The sequence below is a fragment of the Egretta garzetta genome, unplaced genomic scaffold (genome assembly GCF_000687185.1).
Source record: "Egretta garzetta isolate BGI_Z169 unplaced genomic scaffold, ASM68718v1 scaffold154, whole genome shotgun sequence".
Taxonomy (NCBI): domain Eukaryota; kingdom Metazoa; phylum Chordata; class Aves; order Pelecaniformes; family Ardeidae; genus Egretta; species Egretta garzetta.
Window position 1 is genome coordinate 3,545,591 of NW_009259600.1, and position 17,768 is coordinate 3,563,358.

Here is a 17,768-nt window from a genome sequence, read left to right on the forward strand (position 1 = left end):
TCGCAGTAGTAGACCTCTGTCCAGCCAGGCCGGTCGTCTTCCCTGCCGGTTTGTCTTACAGCACATGGGGACAGCCTGCTCCTGTGCCTTTAAGACTTCTTCCTTGAAAAATACCCAGCCTTCCTGGGCCCCTTTGCCCTTCAGGACTGTCTCCCAACCAAACAATCTACAATCGTAGTCGGCAGGATTCGAACCTGCGTGGGGACACCCCAATGGATTTCTAGTCCATCGCCTTAACCACTCGGCCACGACTACACACAAATAATTTATAGCAGGTCTGTGAGACGTGGCTACTCGTGTTTTACTTGACTGCTAGCTTAGGTAGCTGGCAAAAATAAACCTCCATTTGTTAACTGGCTGTCAGTCCCCAGGGAAATGTTACATAATAACAACAAAAAATCAACCCCCCCGAAAGATCAATTTTAGGTGAAAGAACAACATGGTTAGCAGTTGGAGTTTTAGAACTTGTGTTTAGGTGGATTTTTTGAGTTTCAAGCTTCTGGAAGCGGCACATTTGGCTTCCAGACAAAATTTGTTTGAGACGGGTTAGTGGTGGAGTGGCTGTCGAGGGTCCAGTTTGGTCAGCCAGCTGATGTACTTTGAAACCTCACTGCTTGAAGTGTTACATGCCGAGTTCTTCCCTCCCTGCCCCTGCCTTCCGTAGGATGGCTCTTTGTGCTCACAACGTTGCTTCTTCCATAACGTTTTTAGGAAAGGGGCTGTAAGATCCCACGGACTTTATTTAGGTGACCCAACACAGCTGCAGTCCGCAGAGCCCCATGGAACTTCCCTCTTCACGGCCTTCTGCCCTAGATGCATTTACTGTCTTGCTGCAGCCTGTGACCTCTGGAAGCTGGAAATACCTCCGGGCAGCTAACGTCAACATGGAGGAGCCTCAAGTTTGGGGAAGGAGACATGAGAATTGCTTGCAGCCATATCTGTGCCCCCAGGGTATTTCATGTCTAGAGGCTTGCGTGGGACCCTCAGCTGTGAACTGTTTTTGTGCTCAAAGCCAAGAACATGGATTTTCACTTTTCGTTTCTAATTACGTAGGATAAAACTGCTTTCTTAGGGTCTTTTCCTTAGTCTCAGAAGATGTTTACAGGTCACTGACTTCAGTGCTAGCCCAAGACATGAAAGAGAAAGCACAGCCGGTCTAGGGACCCTTCAATATTCTCTGCACTCACACACACTGATGCTTCTTGTGCAGTAATTGCTTGATGCCAAAGTCAGATCATTTTCCGATTTTTAAAACCAGTTTAGAGAAACAAATCTGTTTCAGTATTTCAGGGAGTTAAACATTACAAAGCAAAGGATGTTTATCCTTGTTCCATTCACAGAGATAAAACACTACTCTGTAAATCCATAGTTATTGTGATCAGTGAAATGTCTACGACAAATTACAGGCAACCGATTTTTGTCTTGAGTCTTATAAAAGTGTTCAAAAACTGTAATGGGTTTGCCTCAGTGGCTTGACTTGTAATGTGTACAGACAGTGCAGAAGTCCATCAGTTAAACAGTTTATCATAGTTCAACCCTTTTCTGGTTGTATATACTTAAAAGAATTCAGAATCAAATTTTAAAAGTGAATATGAGTTGACATAAATTCAGTGCTAAAATTATTGGAACATAGTTGAGCACCTGTAACCTACCCAGTGACTCCTGTGCAATTGCATTGCTTCAAGTCAATAGCAAACGAGTCTCTTAAGAGCAAGAAGAGCCTCTTAAAATAAAATCAATCACAATACTGTATAACCATATGCTGCAGCATTTGGTCTTTCTGTGTATGGTCTCTCTTATGAAGGGATCTTCATCTTGGATGGAATTATAAAGTGCATTACTTTTCCTTCTCTCTAAAATAGCAGAGAATCAAGCAGTCCAAGTCAGTTCCCATTACAGGGACAAAAACATGCCTGTTAACCACGGCGAGAGCTGGACTCTGTCCTGAATGGCTCTACGAGTGATCAAAAGAGATGTATTATAGGAATGTACAGTTATGCTGCGAGAAATTTTGCTTTCGTTCTCTTCAAAGGCTTCAGGCATCTCAGGGAAACCAAGAGGAGGGGGTCCTGTTGTGGGAGCTGTGCACCCCCCAGCCCCGATCAGCGGGTGGGCCAAGGGAATCAACGCAAAGCAATTGCAAGGAGTCAATCAGTGTGGTGGGAGAGAACATCATGTTTTCTTATTTTCAAAATTCAGGGTGGGGTTGTGTGACAATGAGAGGGTTGTTGAGATTAAAACAAAGCAGATGGAGGCTGATAAAACCAGAAAAGAAGAGGCAGGGGTAATAAACTGGGAGAGAAGAAAATGCCAGGGGATGGGGTGTCAGAGAGGGGTCAGTGGGGACTGGACCAGGTGGAGACTGGCCGGAGTGCAGATACCCACTGGTGTCTCTGCTGCAGCAACCAGTGGGGCAGCAGCTTCTCCTGCTCCTCTTGGCTTTGGTCTGCCTTGGGGGCCTTGTGTGATGCCTCACAGGCAGTGTTTGTGCTCCCTGAGCCCACCGGCTTGGGGGAGAGGAGTCCTTTCCCTGCCTGTGTGCCCCCAGAGGGAGTCAGTTGTTCCTGAATGGGAAGATCTGTGGTTTCACCCAACTTGCTTTTGCCCCAGCTGATGAGGAGGCGTGACAACCTGGGGTGTATAGTCCTGGGCTATCTGGGTTAGCCCAAGTTATCTGGAAAACTGCTCTGAAACAGCACATCCTTGTGATGAACAGAGGCTGAAAAGCAGAAGCAAATTCCAAAGCTTTCCTCAACACAAATAGCAGCAAGGAGAGGATCCATAACTCAGCCGTAACTCGTCATTGGAGCAGTGGCATGAAGGAAGCACCGCCACGTGTGCGGTTACTGTAGGGATTTTCCTGCTTGGACTCTGATAGTCGTAGAGGAAAATGGATGTATGCTGCTGCTGAGGAAACGAGTCCCCCAGGGGAAGGTCAGCTTTTCCCCGGCGTGAATTTTTGCTGCCTCATGCTCACTCAAGTCAATTAACCTAAAACCTACAAACTGCACATGCCACGGCTCTGTGCAGTTATTATGTGGAACTTTATACAGTTGTGTGTGGATTTAATCATAAACAGCCCAGCGATGGATTCAAGTTTATATTCTTCTTTAAATATTTGTATTCTTATAATGGAATGCTGCCCATTTTTCTCTGTAGGTGCCAGCTTGCGTGATGACCTCAGTAAATACTTCTGGTTTCATCATTCTCAAGGGGACATGATGACAGTTCAGGATCCAAACCAGATGAATCTCTGTGCTGCTGTTTGGACTGTTGTCTCCTATGTAATTGCTGACATGGAAGAGATGTTGCCAAGGTAATAAAACAGCAAGAAAGAGGGTTTCTGTTTTTCAGTAAAGATTGTGAGTCCACTAATGCATGTGGCCTACAGCTGTGCGGAATTCCATTTTTCACCCTGATTTTGTGCATTATTATGTCTGTTTTTCTCAAAGCACATTGTCTTTTACACATTCCTGTTTCTTCTTGCTGTTTTGATATCTTCCATTTGTGATTGTCACTGAAAATTTCTTCTTTTAAATACTTTTGGAATTCTGATGAAGGTGTGATACCTTTTTTTTCTATAATATATTAACCATCTGTATGCAAAGTGATCCTGTGCAGCAGGAAAAACATACCAAATAAATCTGTTGCATCAGAATAATCAATATGTTGAGTTTGTGTTCCCATCTATGGGTTTGTTTTCTGTCTTTCACTCTATGCATGAGAATGATGTACTATTAATAAAAACAGCCATTGCTTTTTACCCTCTTAAGATAATACTGTAGTTTCCATGTGGTTTTCAGGTTATAGGACAAATTAATCTTGGCTAGTTGAATCATACTATATGGTCAAATGGTCAAACAGTGCTCAAAATGCTAAAATAATAGAGCTTTTAATAGTTCGTTCAGCTCCCGCTGTTAAATCTTACTGAAGATTGCTTCATGCGAGAGTCGGATAAACCAGGACATGGAGGATAGGAAGCCAACCACAGGACTCCCAGATCTCCTGTGTTTCTTCCAGCACCTCCCCGTGGAAAGCTGTGCCTGTCCTTTTCTTTCTAATGGAAGACTTGCCGTAGTGACATGCAGAGAATTTTGTGTCGCAGTTTTTTCTCTGAAGTGCCATGATGTTTCAGAAACGGCATCACAGCTGTGATTTGTGACCTTCACTACCTGCCAGCTGATATCCAACCCAAGTGTAAAGGCAGATTTTGATTCAGGCTGCTGAAGCCATTCCCAGCCACCCCTCTCTTGTGGGGTTGCCTTCCCCTGCTGGAAGCCAGGCAAGAGAATGCTGGTACCCACCTGCTTTGATGGAGGAATTAACCTGGGAATTTGATTCTTGTATACTTCGTTGGGTTTTGGATTTGGTGTTTTTTTTTTCCCCTGCTCAAAGATTATGAATATTTAGATGAGTTTTCAGGGGTATCTGTAGAGAAGATATAGCTGGTGCTGGGGAATATTTTAAGGCATATGATTTCTGTGCATTTCTTTGTGACACGATCCTTGTTTGTGCTTTTAAATTTTACAAGCAGGAAACTTACAGTTGTGAGTAACTGCTGCAATATAATCAACACCAAACAACTTAACGTAACGAACAACACGGAGCGTTAAACCAAATGGCAGGCAGACCCTGGTGCTGTAAATCAGTTCTGTAGCTGAGGAATAGCTGAGTGATGAGCCATTCATTTTTGTACAATTAATAACCATGATGTCTGTTTACCATGATAATAGCGGTTTTACATCAAATTTATTAAATATTCCAATTTTCCGTCCAAATCATTTCAGGAGTATAAAAGCTGCCTGGAGATACTCTGCTCTTTCTTTTTAAAGAAACAGTATTGAAATAAAGTTAGCAAAAATTCCCTCTGCTTTCAAGCCACGATGTCTATGCTTCTTTTTTCTGATTTGCTTGACAAGAGCATAGCTGGTGGTGCTGACCACCAACAGATCCTCAGCTGTCTCTAAATCCAGCCTTTTGACCCTCACAGAATGTTACTGACTGTTTCCTGAACTGCATTCCACATCTTTTTCCTTCAAGGAAAGGACCTTTGTACGTCAGAGGTTCACAAGGGTGTAGTTACATTTATTGTTATAAATCTTAGCCTCTTCTCACTTGGAAGCAGGGTTTATTTGTATTTTTCTCCATTGTCTCAAGTCAAACGGAGAGTTGCTGGAGTCAAGAATACTCTGTAGAGGAGAACGCTGAGGTAGGCACGTGGCACCATGGCACGTCCCAGGGTGTGCTTGTTGGCTGCCAGGCTATGTGAGATAGGCCATAAAAATTAAGACCTTGATACCCCTGAAGAAAAAAACCTTCACGTCAACTTCAGATACGCAGCTCTAGAGAGAAGCTTGGCAGAGTGGATTTTGGAAAAATGTTCAAAAATTTAAATTGCTATCTTTGTTTTATAGAAATAGTGAAATTAAAAATACTTTTGTTCTCAAATTGAAAAAAAAAGGATTTTTTTTTACCTGTGAGAATAGGTTTTGTTAAAATAAGACATAGTCTTTTTTATTCATCCCGTCTTTTTCTATCTGTAATAGTTCTCAGATCTAAAGGTTCAGCTGTTCACAGCGCTGTCCTGATAAGTTTGGACGTCCCTCTCAAAAATTCCCATAAACAAGGAGATGCTAATAAATGTCTTTCCTTTCCCAGTGGGATTTTGTACCTCCTGTGTAATAGCGTATCTTTATCGCTGCCCAGTGTAGCAATTACGCTGTTCCAGTTGGCAATTAAGCAGGTATCGGTTGGTCAATTTTCAATTCAAGAGCACTTCTGAAGTGAGCCAGGTATGCCAGCATAACTTCGCTTCCCACTGGCTTGCCGCCTTCCATCTTTGAAAATCTTTCTCAACTTCACTTGACAAAGTAATAGCTGAGGATATTACTCACATTACTATTATTGTGGGGGTCAGCTGCTTTTTGTAAGTATTTGATGGCATTGTAAGATAAAGGGACCATGTGTACGTTTCCCTCCAATAAAATAAAACACTGTCAGCTTTGGACTAGATTGCTTTTTGCCTGCAAAGATCTGTGGGCTGAGAGTGGAAAAAACAGTGGTAGTATTTAAATATATGTCAAAAATTTAAATTTCAAATAAACATTTTCCTCAAGGTATTACAAATCTCTTGCATCTGCTGAGGAGCAGGGAGGCCCCTGGGTAGCCTTCCTTTCTTCTACAACTCAAAGCTTTCAGACATAGTTACAGAGGGACGAGGCCAATACATAATTCATTTACCTGACGAGACTATAGCACAAATGCTGATGAAAAGTCTCTTTCAATACTGCATAATGTAACGTAGGTAATTTTGCCAGCAATAAAAGAAGAATTGCAGGATAGGAAACCGAGCTGGTGCTTTTGTCCTTCATGTGTCAGGACATTATTGGAGTTTCACCATCTCTTTGAATGACTCAGTTCTATGTGATCCCACAAGATTTTTACCTCCCTTAATATAATTAAAAACAAAGAAAGAGAGCGATTTTCTGGAAGAGATGAAGCGGTGCTTCTGGTGCTGCTACACTGCAAACATCCCTGGCTGTATATTTAGCTAGTGTGCTGTGTGCTTCCCCCATAACGATTTGAGACACTTCCATTTACCATGAGTAAATATCAAACTGATCTTGATATCTATATCTGTCTCATGAAATATACATACCATCTAAATGTGCCCAAATGATTAATTTACTGCTGTGCAATGATTAGCATAAAAACCTCATCACTGCACAGGATAGAAATGTTACCACTAATTGCTGGTTGAAGTGAACAATGTTTTCTGCATAGAAATTAATGACGCATGCATCGCAGCTCACTCTTGAATGGGAAAATTCAAGACTTTCTGGAAGAGAAGCATCTTTTTTTTCTTTTTCTTTTCTTTTCTGCTAAATGAAATGAGAGCCTGATCATGTATAATAGAAAGGACTATTTTGTGCGTGGTCTGTTTTATCTTTGCACTATACTGACGGAAACATTTTAACTTGCACCTTTTCTAATCTTCTGTCTACAGCAAATGCACAGAAGCACTGTCCACGTGCGCACCTTAGTCTTTCATGGTCATTACTTCTGGAGGCTCCAGCCCTTTTGCACAAAGGTTTGGCCAGTTATGGGCTGTGGTTTGTAGTTACGATTGTTGAATAAAAATATTGTGCTAGCACCTCATTAAGACCCTTAGGCGCCTCTCTTCTTTGTAATCCTCCTTGCCCTTGGAGGAAGGACCTTGATGACAACTTCATATCCAGCTCTATGTTTAGCTTGCAGTTTGGTTTCACTTCAGGACAGATCAGCCTCCTTTAGTTTATGTTAAGTTTCTATTTTCTGGGCTTTTTTTAGTCTTTCATTCTGTCTTTCTCAGCACCTGTACTGCGATATGGATATTAAAAATAACTAACTGACTGAAAAAATTTGTGTATTTTGTGCCTTGGGGCTCAGGAACTGCAAGATGCGATTGAGATTACTCTGAAGAGCAGCACATAAGCACATGAGGTGAGAGCTCCATCAGGGCCACCGCTTGCCATTATCACTGGCCTATGTTTCTGGCAGGCAGAGCTTTGTGGTCAACGCAATGAGTTTTCATTACCAGTCATGATATTCTGTATAAATAAGTGAAAATCAGGTTTATGGAAACCAAAGGGGGAAGCTCTGGAGGAGGGACCACAAAAATTAGAGCAAGGTAACGCTGAGGCAGGGACTGGGGCTTCAAGTACCAATGCTTTACTTTGCTTTGCTGGGTGAGCTGGGGAGCACTACCTAAACCTACCTCAGTTTCACTGTTAAATGTTGGTAGTGATGTTTGGTGCTCGTGTTTGATGCAGCCTGATTTAACAACACCACGTTAAAATAGATGATGCCTGTAAAATGTAAATTCATAGCAGAGGTGAGGTTCAACTGGAGGAGAGGAATAAGAAGTTAACGCCTTTTAGCTGCATGAGAATTCATTTGTAAAATGTGTCTTTTAGTAATGACTGTTTGCATATACATTACTTGCATTATTCGCATTTGCATTTACTGCTTGTCATGACAAACAAAAAGAAATATTGCTCCTCCACTTACTGCCATTTCAAAATAGAATTTAGACATTAGGCATATCCATTTTAAACTGACAGTACTTTGCATCCAGGAATGATGTGGGCCAATTATGTATGCGAAATGGTTGCACACAACATCATCTGTATGTATCATTGCACAGCTTTGGACTGTCATACACATGCTAAGTCTCTTTCACAAAATCAGTGGCCATTTGGGGGGCAGTATGGGAAAAGAAAATAAGTCAAATGGTTTGCCAAAAGCCATGCAGCCAGTGAGTCCTAAAGTTAAGTTTAGGATACAGAAGTTCCTACCACAGTCAAACTGTGCTGCCCATAAATGAGTTGCTACTTTCTTTTTATACCACTGAGATAATTTTGAAGCTGAAGTGTAAAATTTTGTGCAAAAGTGACGTTTTTGACTGAGCATATGCATATGCAGCACACTGGTCAAATTCAAAAGAAAGAAAGGAGAAAATAGTTTTTGTGTTTTCTCTCAGTTAACCAAGTTAGTGATTTCTGGAAAGAAGTCAAATAGGCTTACTCCATTAATATTAACGTTAAAACCTATTAATACATAACCTACACACATTTCCTGCTCTATGCAAAAACCAGAAAAGCTTTCTTATCCTGAGGATTACTTTGTTTCTGCTTTTCAAAGCATGTACGTTATAAGGAGAAGTTGCCAAAAAAATTCTGGATTTACAGAGTGGTGACCACAATCTCAGTAGGAATTGAGACAATAGTGCTGCATGCATCTTGGTAAAACTTAGGTCCCATGCATGGACTGAACCTTTGGGAAAGTCTTCGAAACTTTGGTTTCACCAAGATTCTTTGTGACTTGTGTTATAATCTCCAGAATATTTTGACTTCACCTTTCAGAATGTGATTATTCAATATGTTACTTACCCTAAATTGTCTGTATCTTTTGCTTTTTTTCCAGGGATATTATGTCAGTGGTACAGCTGCAGAGAATTCATATCATTGCCTGTACTTAAAAGCAACTTTCCCAATTCTTTTACGCTTTAAGTGGTCATTTTTTGTTTTGCTTTAAATTTCTATCACTAGGACAGAAAGGTATCACAGCTTTTAATATGATACACAGCATAGAGGCTAATGATTGTTTGAAACCAGATAACAAAATATCCATGTATTTTAAGAAAACTGCCATGTTGTTCTTTCTGTGGCTATGATCAAGCTTTAGCTCATCAGTAGGATGAGTTTAATAAAAGGAATTACTAGAAAGTGAGTCGTGAGACATTTAACCATGGGAAGTTTAATGGGTATAAATCACTGCATAGTTTCTGAATGGAAATAAAATGTTGACAGCTTTACCCCTCCAAATGGCTCATCACAGAAGCAGAGAAAGCTATAAATACCTACAAGAAAATGCATGCTTCTCTTCAGCAGTGATTCCCAATGCTGAGTTCTGTGTAGTAGTTATTTTAAGCCTTTATAATGTGCCCTGAATCTTTAACACGAAACATCGAGAAGCAAATACCCACTAGTTGTTATGAATTCCTATATGCCTTTTTTGCAGTGGTAAACAGGACACAGCTCTATTGGGAATTCAGCATACCTTTAGTATTGCTGTCCCTCCAAGCAGGAGTCCCTTCTGGCTGTATGGTAAGCTTATTGGAAGGATAAGTATGAGCAGTAGAATAAATTACTTAAAAACTTGGTCTTATTAGATATTCATAAAACAATTAAAGTGTTTTTGATGTTTGTTGGTTTTTTTTTTAGTGCACAAATACCTTTAGCTTGTTAAATAGCTGAACTTAGGTTTTGGCATGTGCAGTTGTTGAAACCTCTTTACATTCCTCTCATAAACAGTAGTGTCTCCGTAGGTATGAGAAGATAATACATTAAATAATTCAGTAAACTCTGTGTAAGTACCATATGTATTAAACAACAACCTAAGTTAGTTACAAAAAAATGAATCTGTTTATCAACAGGAACATATTTTTAAATGAGAATAGAGGATTAATTTCCAACTTGTTAGAAGGAAGCAGACCTGATAGGAGGAAGTGTAGACTTTTACTTCCAATTCAGCAAAATCTCATTTCAGGTGTTTCACATCGCACATCCGCTTGAACTCAAAGGAGAAGTTAGAGAAAATGTGCGTTTCCTTCTCTGTTGAGCAAAATCACAACAGTGCTTGCTGGTATCAGCAGAGGCTGCTCCACAGGAGGCTCTCTGGTTAGGGGGTTCTCCATCCCCTACGCACTGGGTGTGCTGTATTCCCAGAACTATGTAAGCTTGAATTTATGGGGTGAGGACCAGAAGCATTTGTTGGGAATGTTCTGCAAGAAGCGTGTGACACAGCTGTTCTTGGCACCATGTCTTCATGTGACAAACAGATAATGAAACAGCTTTTGGTAGCTCAGCCACTCTCCTCAGCCCGGGTGGTTGCCCCGTAGTCCTGTGGAAAGGGTGATCACTCCAGGCTTCATCCAGAGGAAAGAGAACTGAGGATCACTGACCAGAGTCCAGGTGTTTGATTAACCTCTTCCTATACAACTAACGTAGGCGTGCCATGGAGAATCTTTCCACTCATCCCTTGGGTGCAGAAGGCCTTTGCATCCATGCTCCCATAGAACTATTCATGCTTAGTGACTGTGTGGAGATGAATACTTTCTTCTTGCACTCCAAATGCTAGAAGTTTAGGAAGAGCTCAGGGTCACAGGCTCTTTTTCCCTCCCAAATAGCTTGAATTATAGTTCAAACTGCAGTACTTGTATGTCTTTCAGACTTGGATTTGCAATGGATTTGTAATGTATAACATTGTCATCACACTGTGAAATCACCGAAGTCTCATACTTTTCATGTTCCGTATCTCTGCATTTCAGAGCTGTGCCTAAACAAGCAGGAACAGTAATGGCTGTCAGCGGAGCGCTTGACAATATCTTCAAAGCAGAAGAACTGAGTAAACATTTGCTGTGTGCGCTCTATTAGGTGTCAACGAAAATTTCATCCCTCCCTCATCTGTGAAGTGATGGATGGGGAAAACATTACTGCTCAGTGTTTCTGCAGCAGTTCGTCTTAGGGTTGCTGCTACAATACTTCTAAATCAGTTTGAGGTGTAAGATTATATGAGACATCAGGATTTGTTGAACTTCAGAGAAGTTGCAAATCTACCAGCATTGTTTATTGCGCAGTGTTTATCCACGCAGTAGCAAATGATCCTTTAAAATAGAAGGGTAAGTGTTCTGCACCATTTGCAGAAACATTTTGCTGACCAGCTAAAGCTTTGAAAGACCTCTGTTACTTCATTGTTGTAAACAAGCAAAGTGTAATTAATACCTGTTTTTTTGACTTACCACTTTTAGATTCCTCTATGGAAAAAAACCCCATCAGCCCAGTTTAAAATAACTGTAAGAAATGCTCCCAGAGTTCCTTTGATTTACACTGGCTTAAGATATGAAGAAACTGCAGCTTCAGATAAGCATCAGTCAAGTCAGTAGGAATTTCTTTAAAAACATTTGCAAATGCAGGCAGATGGCGTCGGGTGTTCTAAAGTTATCCTGATTTTTACAAAAATCCTCCTGTTGCCATTAATCTCCAGTGGTCTAACAAGCTCTAAATTTACAACCGTGCTGTAAAAGTTTACTTTCTGGCCACTTTCCCCCCCTCCTTAGAATGAGCTCAGTCCAGTGGTTTTAACTTAAGACAATAAACCAGGAACTCCCAAGTTCTAATTCTACTTTGGTAACCGTCTTGCTGGGTGGTCTTGGCACACCCTAAAGGTATGCCTTGTGTGCAGATTTAAAACGGTGTGAAAAACTAAAAAAAAAGGTCTGTTTCCTAGCTTGGATGCGGCCAGAGGTGTGGGACGCTGTTCTAATGAGGTACCTTTTATCTTTGGTCATAACCTGAAAACAGCTGAGGTTTGGGCATCTTCTAATTCACGCTCCATAGCTGAATTAACCTTGCAGCTGAATAATACTTTAGCTTGGCTGAAATCTGAATACCGTTGTGGTCCGTCTTCACTGTGGCTGATTCACAGCTTGGAATGGAAAAGACATCAGAATTTGGTGGGGTTTTTGACCTCAAAACAGACGAAACCTTGGAGTTGTGGAGTATTTTCTGTTGGTTAAAAAATTGGACCCTCCGCATGTGAAATTGTAGATGTTTCCCTTCAAAGTTCTGCACAGAGACTTCTAGAAAATATCATCAAGGGGAAAAAATAGAAATGTTTAGTACAAAACCCATCATGTTTTGCAATACCATGAGCCTGGAAACAGGGAATATATTCCAAATTTCAAGTGTTCAGTTTGAGTTTGGTTGGGGTTTTTTTGTCAAGAATAAAAGTTAGGATAATAAAACTGTAGAGCCAGTGTCTAATTTATTCTTAATCCAAAGTAATTTTCTTAAAGCTGCAGGAAATAAGCCCTACTGGAGTCAATTCAGAGAAAATTCAGCAAACAGAAATAGGTCCTACCCTTCTTCAGAACCTTGAACAGAAATCTACACTCATCTCACATATTCTGCTTCTGTTCCTGGTGCTTACTGAGCCTGTAGGACACATAATGAGGAGTCATCCCTCATAAAGCACTTACAAGTTAGTGAAGTGTCAGAGGATTTCCCTCTATGTTCGGTTTTACTACAAACTCATTTACTTTCCCCTCTGTTTTCGTAGTGGATACAATTAATGACACCGAAGACTTCTCAGGGTATAAATTAGAGTTAAAATGTCAGTGGCTTAAGACGACAGTTTACTGATAACTCAGTCTTCAGGCTCCCAAATACATCAGTTACTCACTTTTTCACCTGCCGACCCTGGCTCTAGATTTGATACATGGTATTAACTGCATCTTGTTGTTAAAGGAAATTGCAATAGAACTGAGCTGTATGAAACTGTTTTTCTTTGTACTTTACAGTGAAACTAAAACTGTCTTTAAAACGACTCCTTGCCCTCAAAGATTTTTTCCTAAATACTTTTTTTTTAAAAAGTCACTTTCAATTTCTGTCACTAGCAATGTGCATATTCACAATTCACACAGCTGAAAGAAAGCAGCGCAGGGCGGGGGGCTTCTTCTTCTTCTTGTAGGCACTAACGTAATCAAAAAGTAGTGGGTAGAACAAGTAGAACCAGCAACTACATACAGTAAGTCTGAGATGCTGCTATTGAAGGAATTAAAAACATATTCCTATCTTGTGTTTAGGGTGGAAGAAAACTAAACATCTACAGGGAAATGGGATGTATAAGGTAAAACACAAAGAAGTGCAAATGGGAAGCTAAGATACTTAATGTGCCTAAGTAAGTTAATGTAGTGCCAAGATACCCAGAGCACTCAACTATTCAGTAGCTGGAAAAAATAAAGAAGAAACTGAAGAGCAAAATACCTATATTCAGTACAACTATATAAAAAGTAAGGAATTTTTAATCCAGGAAACACTGCAATTGCCTCAGATGTTGTTACAGGACCAAGACTTGGGCCAGGCTGATGGCAGGCTTGGAAGTTTAAAGCGGTTTTAGGCAAACCTGAGCCAGCTGGATGGAAGAAATGTATAACTTACAGGTTCATTAGCTGACCATCGTCCAGGTCGGTGAAAATTGGCTGATCTTGGTGTTCTTGTATTAGAATTTTGGTTCAAGGGAAATTTGAAACAACAGTCCCCGATGCCAAAAGAATTGCTGTGTGCCACTGTGGTTGGAAAGTGCAGTGTGTAACACTGCTATGGCAGGGCTTTTCATTCCTTTTCCTTTTCCCGAGGATTGTTTCATGCAATCAATGCTGAGTCTTTTGTCAAGGTTTACTTTAAAGTTTGAAATAGATGGGCTTCCCACGATTTCCTCTGGGCAAGTTTTCTTTCCAATGAATCTTCTCTACGAACTTCTTTGGAGCTTGCTACTTACCAGTGGGATAACGCTGGCGTTCAGCATGCTTGTACAATTTTCAGGCATGAAAATCCTGTCCTTTCATTTGTCTTCTAGGAGAAAATGATGTTCATGCGACTGCAGATGTTGATGATTTCTTTATATTACATATGGTGATTCTTAATTGAAGAAAGAAAGAAAGCAAAACCCAACTGTTTCGCTGCTTCTCCAGCCTTTTGAGGTCAGCACCTTTGTGGGACCTCAGCAGCAGCCTGGGAATAGTAGGTGAAAACTGCCCCACGGAAAGTGTAGGCAGGGCTTGTTGGTCATCTGGGTGCTGGGCTATTTGCCTTCAGAACGCCACTACAAATTCAGAGGAGAGCAACTAGGATGATAAAGGGACTGGAGCACCTCCCCTACAAGGAAAGGCTGAGAGAGTTGGGCTTGTTCAGCCTGAAGAAGAGAAGACTGAGAGGGGACCTTATCAACACGTACAAATATCTTAAGGGCGGAAGTCACGAGCATGGAAGCAGTCTGTTTGCAGTGGTGTCCAGCGACAGGACTAGGGGCAACGGGTACAAGCTGAAACATAAGAGGTTTCAGTTGAATATGAGGAAAAACTTCTTTACTCTAAGGGTGACAGAGCACTGGAACAGGCTGCCCAGGGAGGTTGTGGAGTCTCCTTCTCTGCAGATATTCAAAGCCCACCTGGACAAAGTCCTGTGTAGAATGCTCTAGGAGAGCCTGCTTTAGCAGGGGGGTTGGACTAGATGATCTCCCGAGGTCCCTTCCAACCCTTGAGATTGTGTGATTCTGTGATTCTATGATTCTGTATCTCAACGTCACATCCAGAGAAGGCTTGCGAAATCCAAAGGGCATTTATGCCCCATCTTTCTTTATAAAGGAGGTTCTCAAATGTCCAGACTTGCCTCTCTTCCCCCCAAAGGGTTTTATGTAAGGTTGCTATCTAACACTGTAGGTTGCTATCTAATATGTTAATGTAAACAACAGGAATAAAAGTGCATCAAGGATTTTTTCTTTTTACACTTTAATGTTTAGAAAAAAATGCTTGCACATTTTTTGTACATGATCGAAGCAAAGCACAAACCAAATGAGATATTTCCCAGCAGGAAGAAGGTGTGGTTCTGTGAGATTAAAGGAAGGTGTACATTTTGTCACTACTGAATTTGTCTGAAGATACATCTTATCACAGATCTCTCCTTAATGTTGTGAGGATCCATAAATTCAGGTCACATTAAATAGCCAGCCAACCTGCATTTTAAATAACGGTGTGGTTAATAAATGGAAAAAAAAGATCAGAGAGCTGTGATGTAGCAAGTCCTCTGAAAGTCTCTTAATAGCAGTTAATAAAGAGAACTTCAAAATCAATACATGACTTACCTGGAAGCCAATGTAAAGTCGTTAAAAGGGGAGCAATGTAATGTAAGCTCGTATGCCTGCAAAAATTCAAGCGTTCATGTCCTGGGTGCTTTGTGTCTGGAGAAAAAATGATCAAAACTTCTGTGAAGCAAAGCAATGTGTTACAACACTCTTAATTTCTGCAAAACAAGAGCTTTCACAAGAATCTGAAAATCATTCCCTCAAAGTAACTATATCATCTTGGCACCATTTCACAAAAAGTTGCGTTCTCTCCCTGACTGGCTGCAGGGGGACAGACCATTTCACTGGGTCTTGAGGAAAACTCACTGCTGTCTTTCCTTTGCAACATGTGAAATGAAAGGACTTTGCCTGGCACAAAGACCAGCCCTTCTGTGAATGCTACAGATGATTGTTTTTCATTGTATTGTTAAAAAAGTCTTTCATTTCCAACCTCTCCCCATTTCCCAGACCTGGCTACCAAAGCCCAACAAGACCTCAACCCAAACAAGCGTTTAACACAATAACAACAAAAGCCCAACTGGATTTTAAGACTTTAAAATATTTTACAGGCAGTCTGTTCAAACTGTTTACATCACAAATTCCTCTCCATCTCCATCTTCCAGTAAAGCCTTCTGAGCACCTGATATGAACCGTCATGTATTTATGCAGCTTTGTGGTGTTTTGTTCTGGTGCAACGTGGCATGGTTTCACTAGCAGCTGGCAAAGCTTTTAAAGTTTCCTTTTACAAAATTTTTTGCAATTTTTTCTGCTCCATGTTGATTCCTTTGGGTTTGAATGGTGACAGCCTGCAAACATCCCTGTTTCCTACAACCGTGTCATAGGAAAAAAAAAATTAAAACAACAGAGAAGAGCCTGTCCCTTGAGATTTCTGTATAGTCAAGTGTGCTACTTGCTTGGACTTACATCTGGGTGCTGAACCAGCGCTACACAAGTACAGATGGGCTCAGAGAGGATCAGCGTTACGGCTCATGAGTCAGTGATTTGCCTGCATTGGACCTCAGACTGGAGGAGCTTCCATGAAATCATTCTTCTGCCATATTTTCCTCTGAATTTTGAGTTTGAAGCAAACTGAGGTTTCTCTTGGCTTCATGTTGAAAAGTGGAAAGTGGAAAAACTAAGTTCCTTGGTCAATGTAGCTTGTTGCTTTATATAGACCTAGTTTCGAGTAAAGGCATCAGAAGCTTAGGAAATGTGATAATGAAATATATATTAAGGCATAAAGCCAGTTACATTCAATATGATTACAGGTTTTATTGAGATGACCGTGTAAGGTATTTGATGGCGTGCTTAGAACTGACAATGTAATAAACCAATCATAGAATCATTTAGGTTGGAAAAGACCTTTAACATCATCAAGTCCAACCATTAACCTAACCCTGCCATCCCATCACTAAACCATGTCCCTAAGCACCTCGTCTGCCCAACTTTTAAATACCTCCAGGGATGGGGACTTGACCACTTCCCTCGGCAGCCCGTTCCAATGCTTGACAACCCTTTCATTGAAAAAATTTTTCCTAATGTCCAACCTAAACCTGCCCTGGCACAACTTGGGGCCATTTCCTCTCATCCTATCGCCCGTTACCAGGGAGAAGAGACCAACACCCACCTCACTACAGCCTCCTTTCAGTTGTAAGGAGCAATAAGGTCTCCTCTCAGCCTCCTTTTCTCCAGGCTAAACACCCCCAGTTCCAAGATATAGATCCTGAATGCACACGGGTGGGCTAGCTCCACTCATTCCCAAATTCAAATACACAGACTATTACACCTTCTCCACACAAGGTCCTGCACCAATGCGGTGTAACACTCAAAGTTACACTGACTTACAGGAAGTGGTGCAAAATCATACTGATGTCTCTGTAACCAAAATCTAAAAGTGAGTTGTATCCATTTGGTGGTATCGGCTTACACCACTGCAAGCAGCCACTCATAACTGAAATCGGTGTTTACCCAAGATTTTGCACTTGCAGAAGCGAATTTTAGGTTGGTGGTGCAGCTTTCTGTTGCTGATAAGCCCTAAGGCTGCGGCTGCGGGTGTGCTCATGGTCTGCGTCACTGGCTGCCCGTTCGTGGGGCGGTGTGCTGGTGTTTGATTTGCAAACACTGATAAGGCTGACACAACTATACAACAAGCAAAAAGCAATCTGAAACAGTCCCTGGCAGCGCTGAGAAAGGACCACTGGCGTGGGCATCTGTGACCTGGGTTGTTTCTGAAACAAGAAAAGTTGATTCCAACATTATTTCTCTACCCAGTTCATCTAACCTCTGTCCGAACAAACAAAGTAACGGTTGGCAAGAGGAGATCATTTCCAAGAGTGTTGTCCAGGCATCCTGGACATCAACATCATGCGGGTGAGTCGTTCGATGGTACAGCTGTGGTGAGGCAGGGGCTCGGCATTTGTGCTCTCCTACTTGTGGTGTCTGGGCAGTGCTGGAAATGGAAACTCCCCAAAGAACCCTCAGGGAGCGTGCAAATGCTGTTTGCCACCAAGGGCTGACTGCCATAGAGCACCAGGGCTGCCGAATAT

General features: G+C 41.4%; 1 protein-coding gene across 1 annotated transcript in view; it reads left to right on the top strand.

Annotated features, from left to right (window-relative positions):
- CPQ (carboxypeptidase Q) overlaps positions 1-3,320 on the top strand; it is a 142,727-nt gene extending 139,407 nt beyond the window's left edge. The window contains exon 7 of the mRNA XM_009638356.2: positions 3,160-3,320. Coding sequence (XP_009636651.1) covers positions 3,160-3,320 — 161 coding nt within the window. The remainder of the gene's footprint in view (positions 1-3,159) is intronic.
- The last annotated feature ends 14,448 nt before the right edge of the window (positions 3,321-17,768 follow it).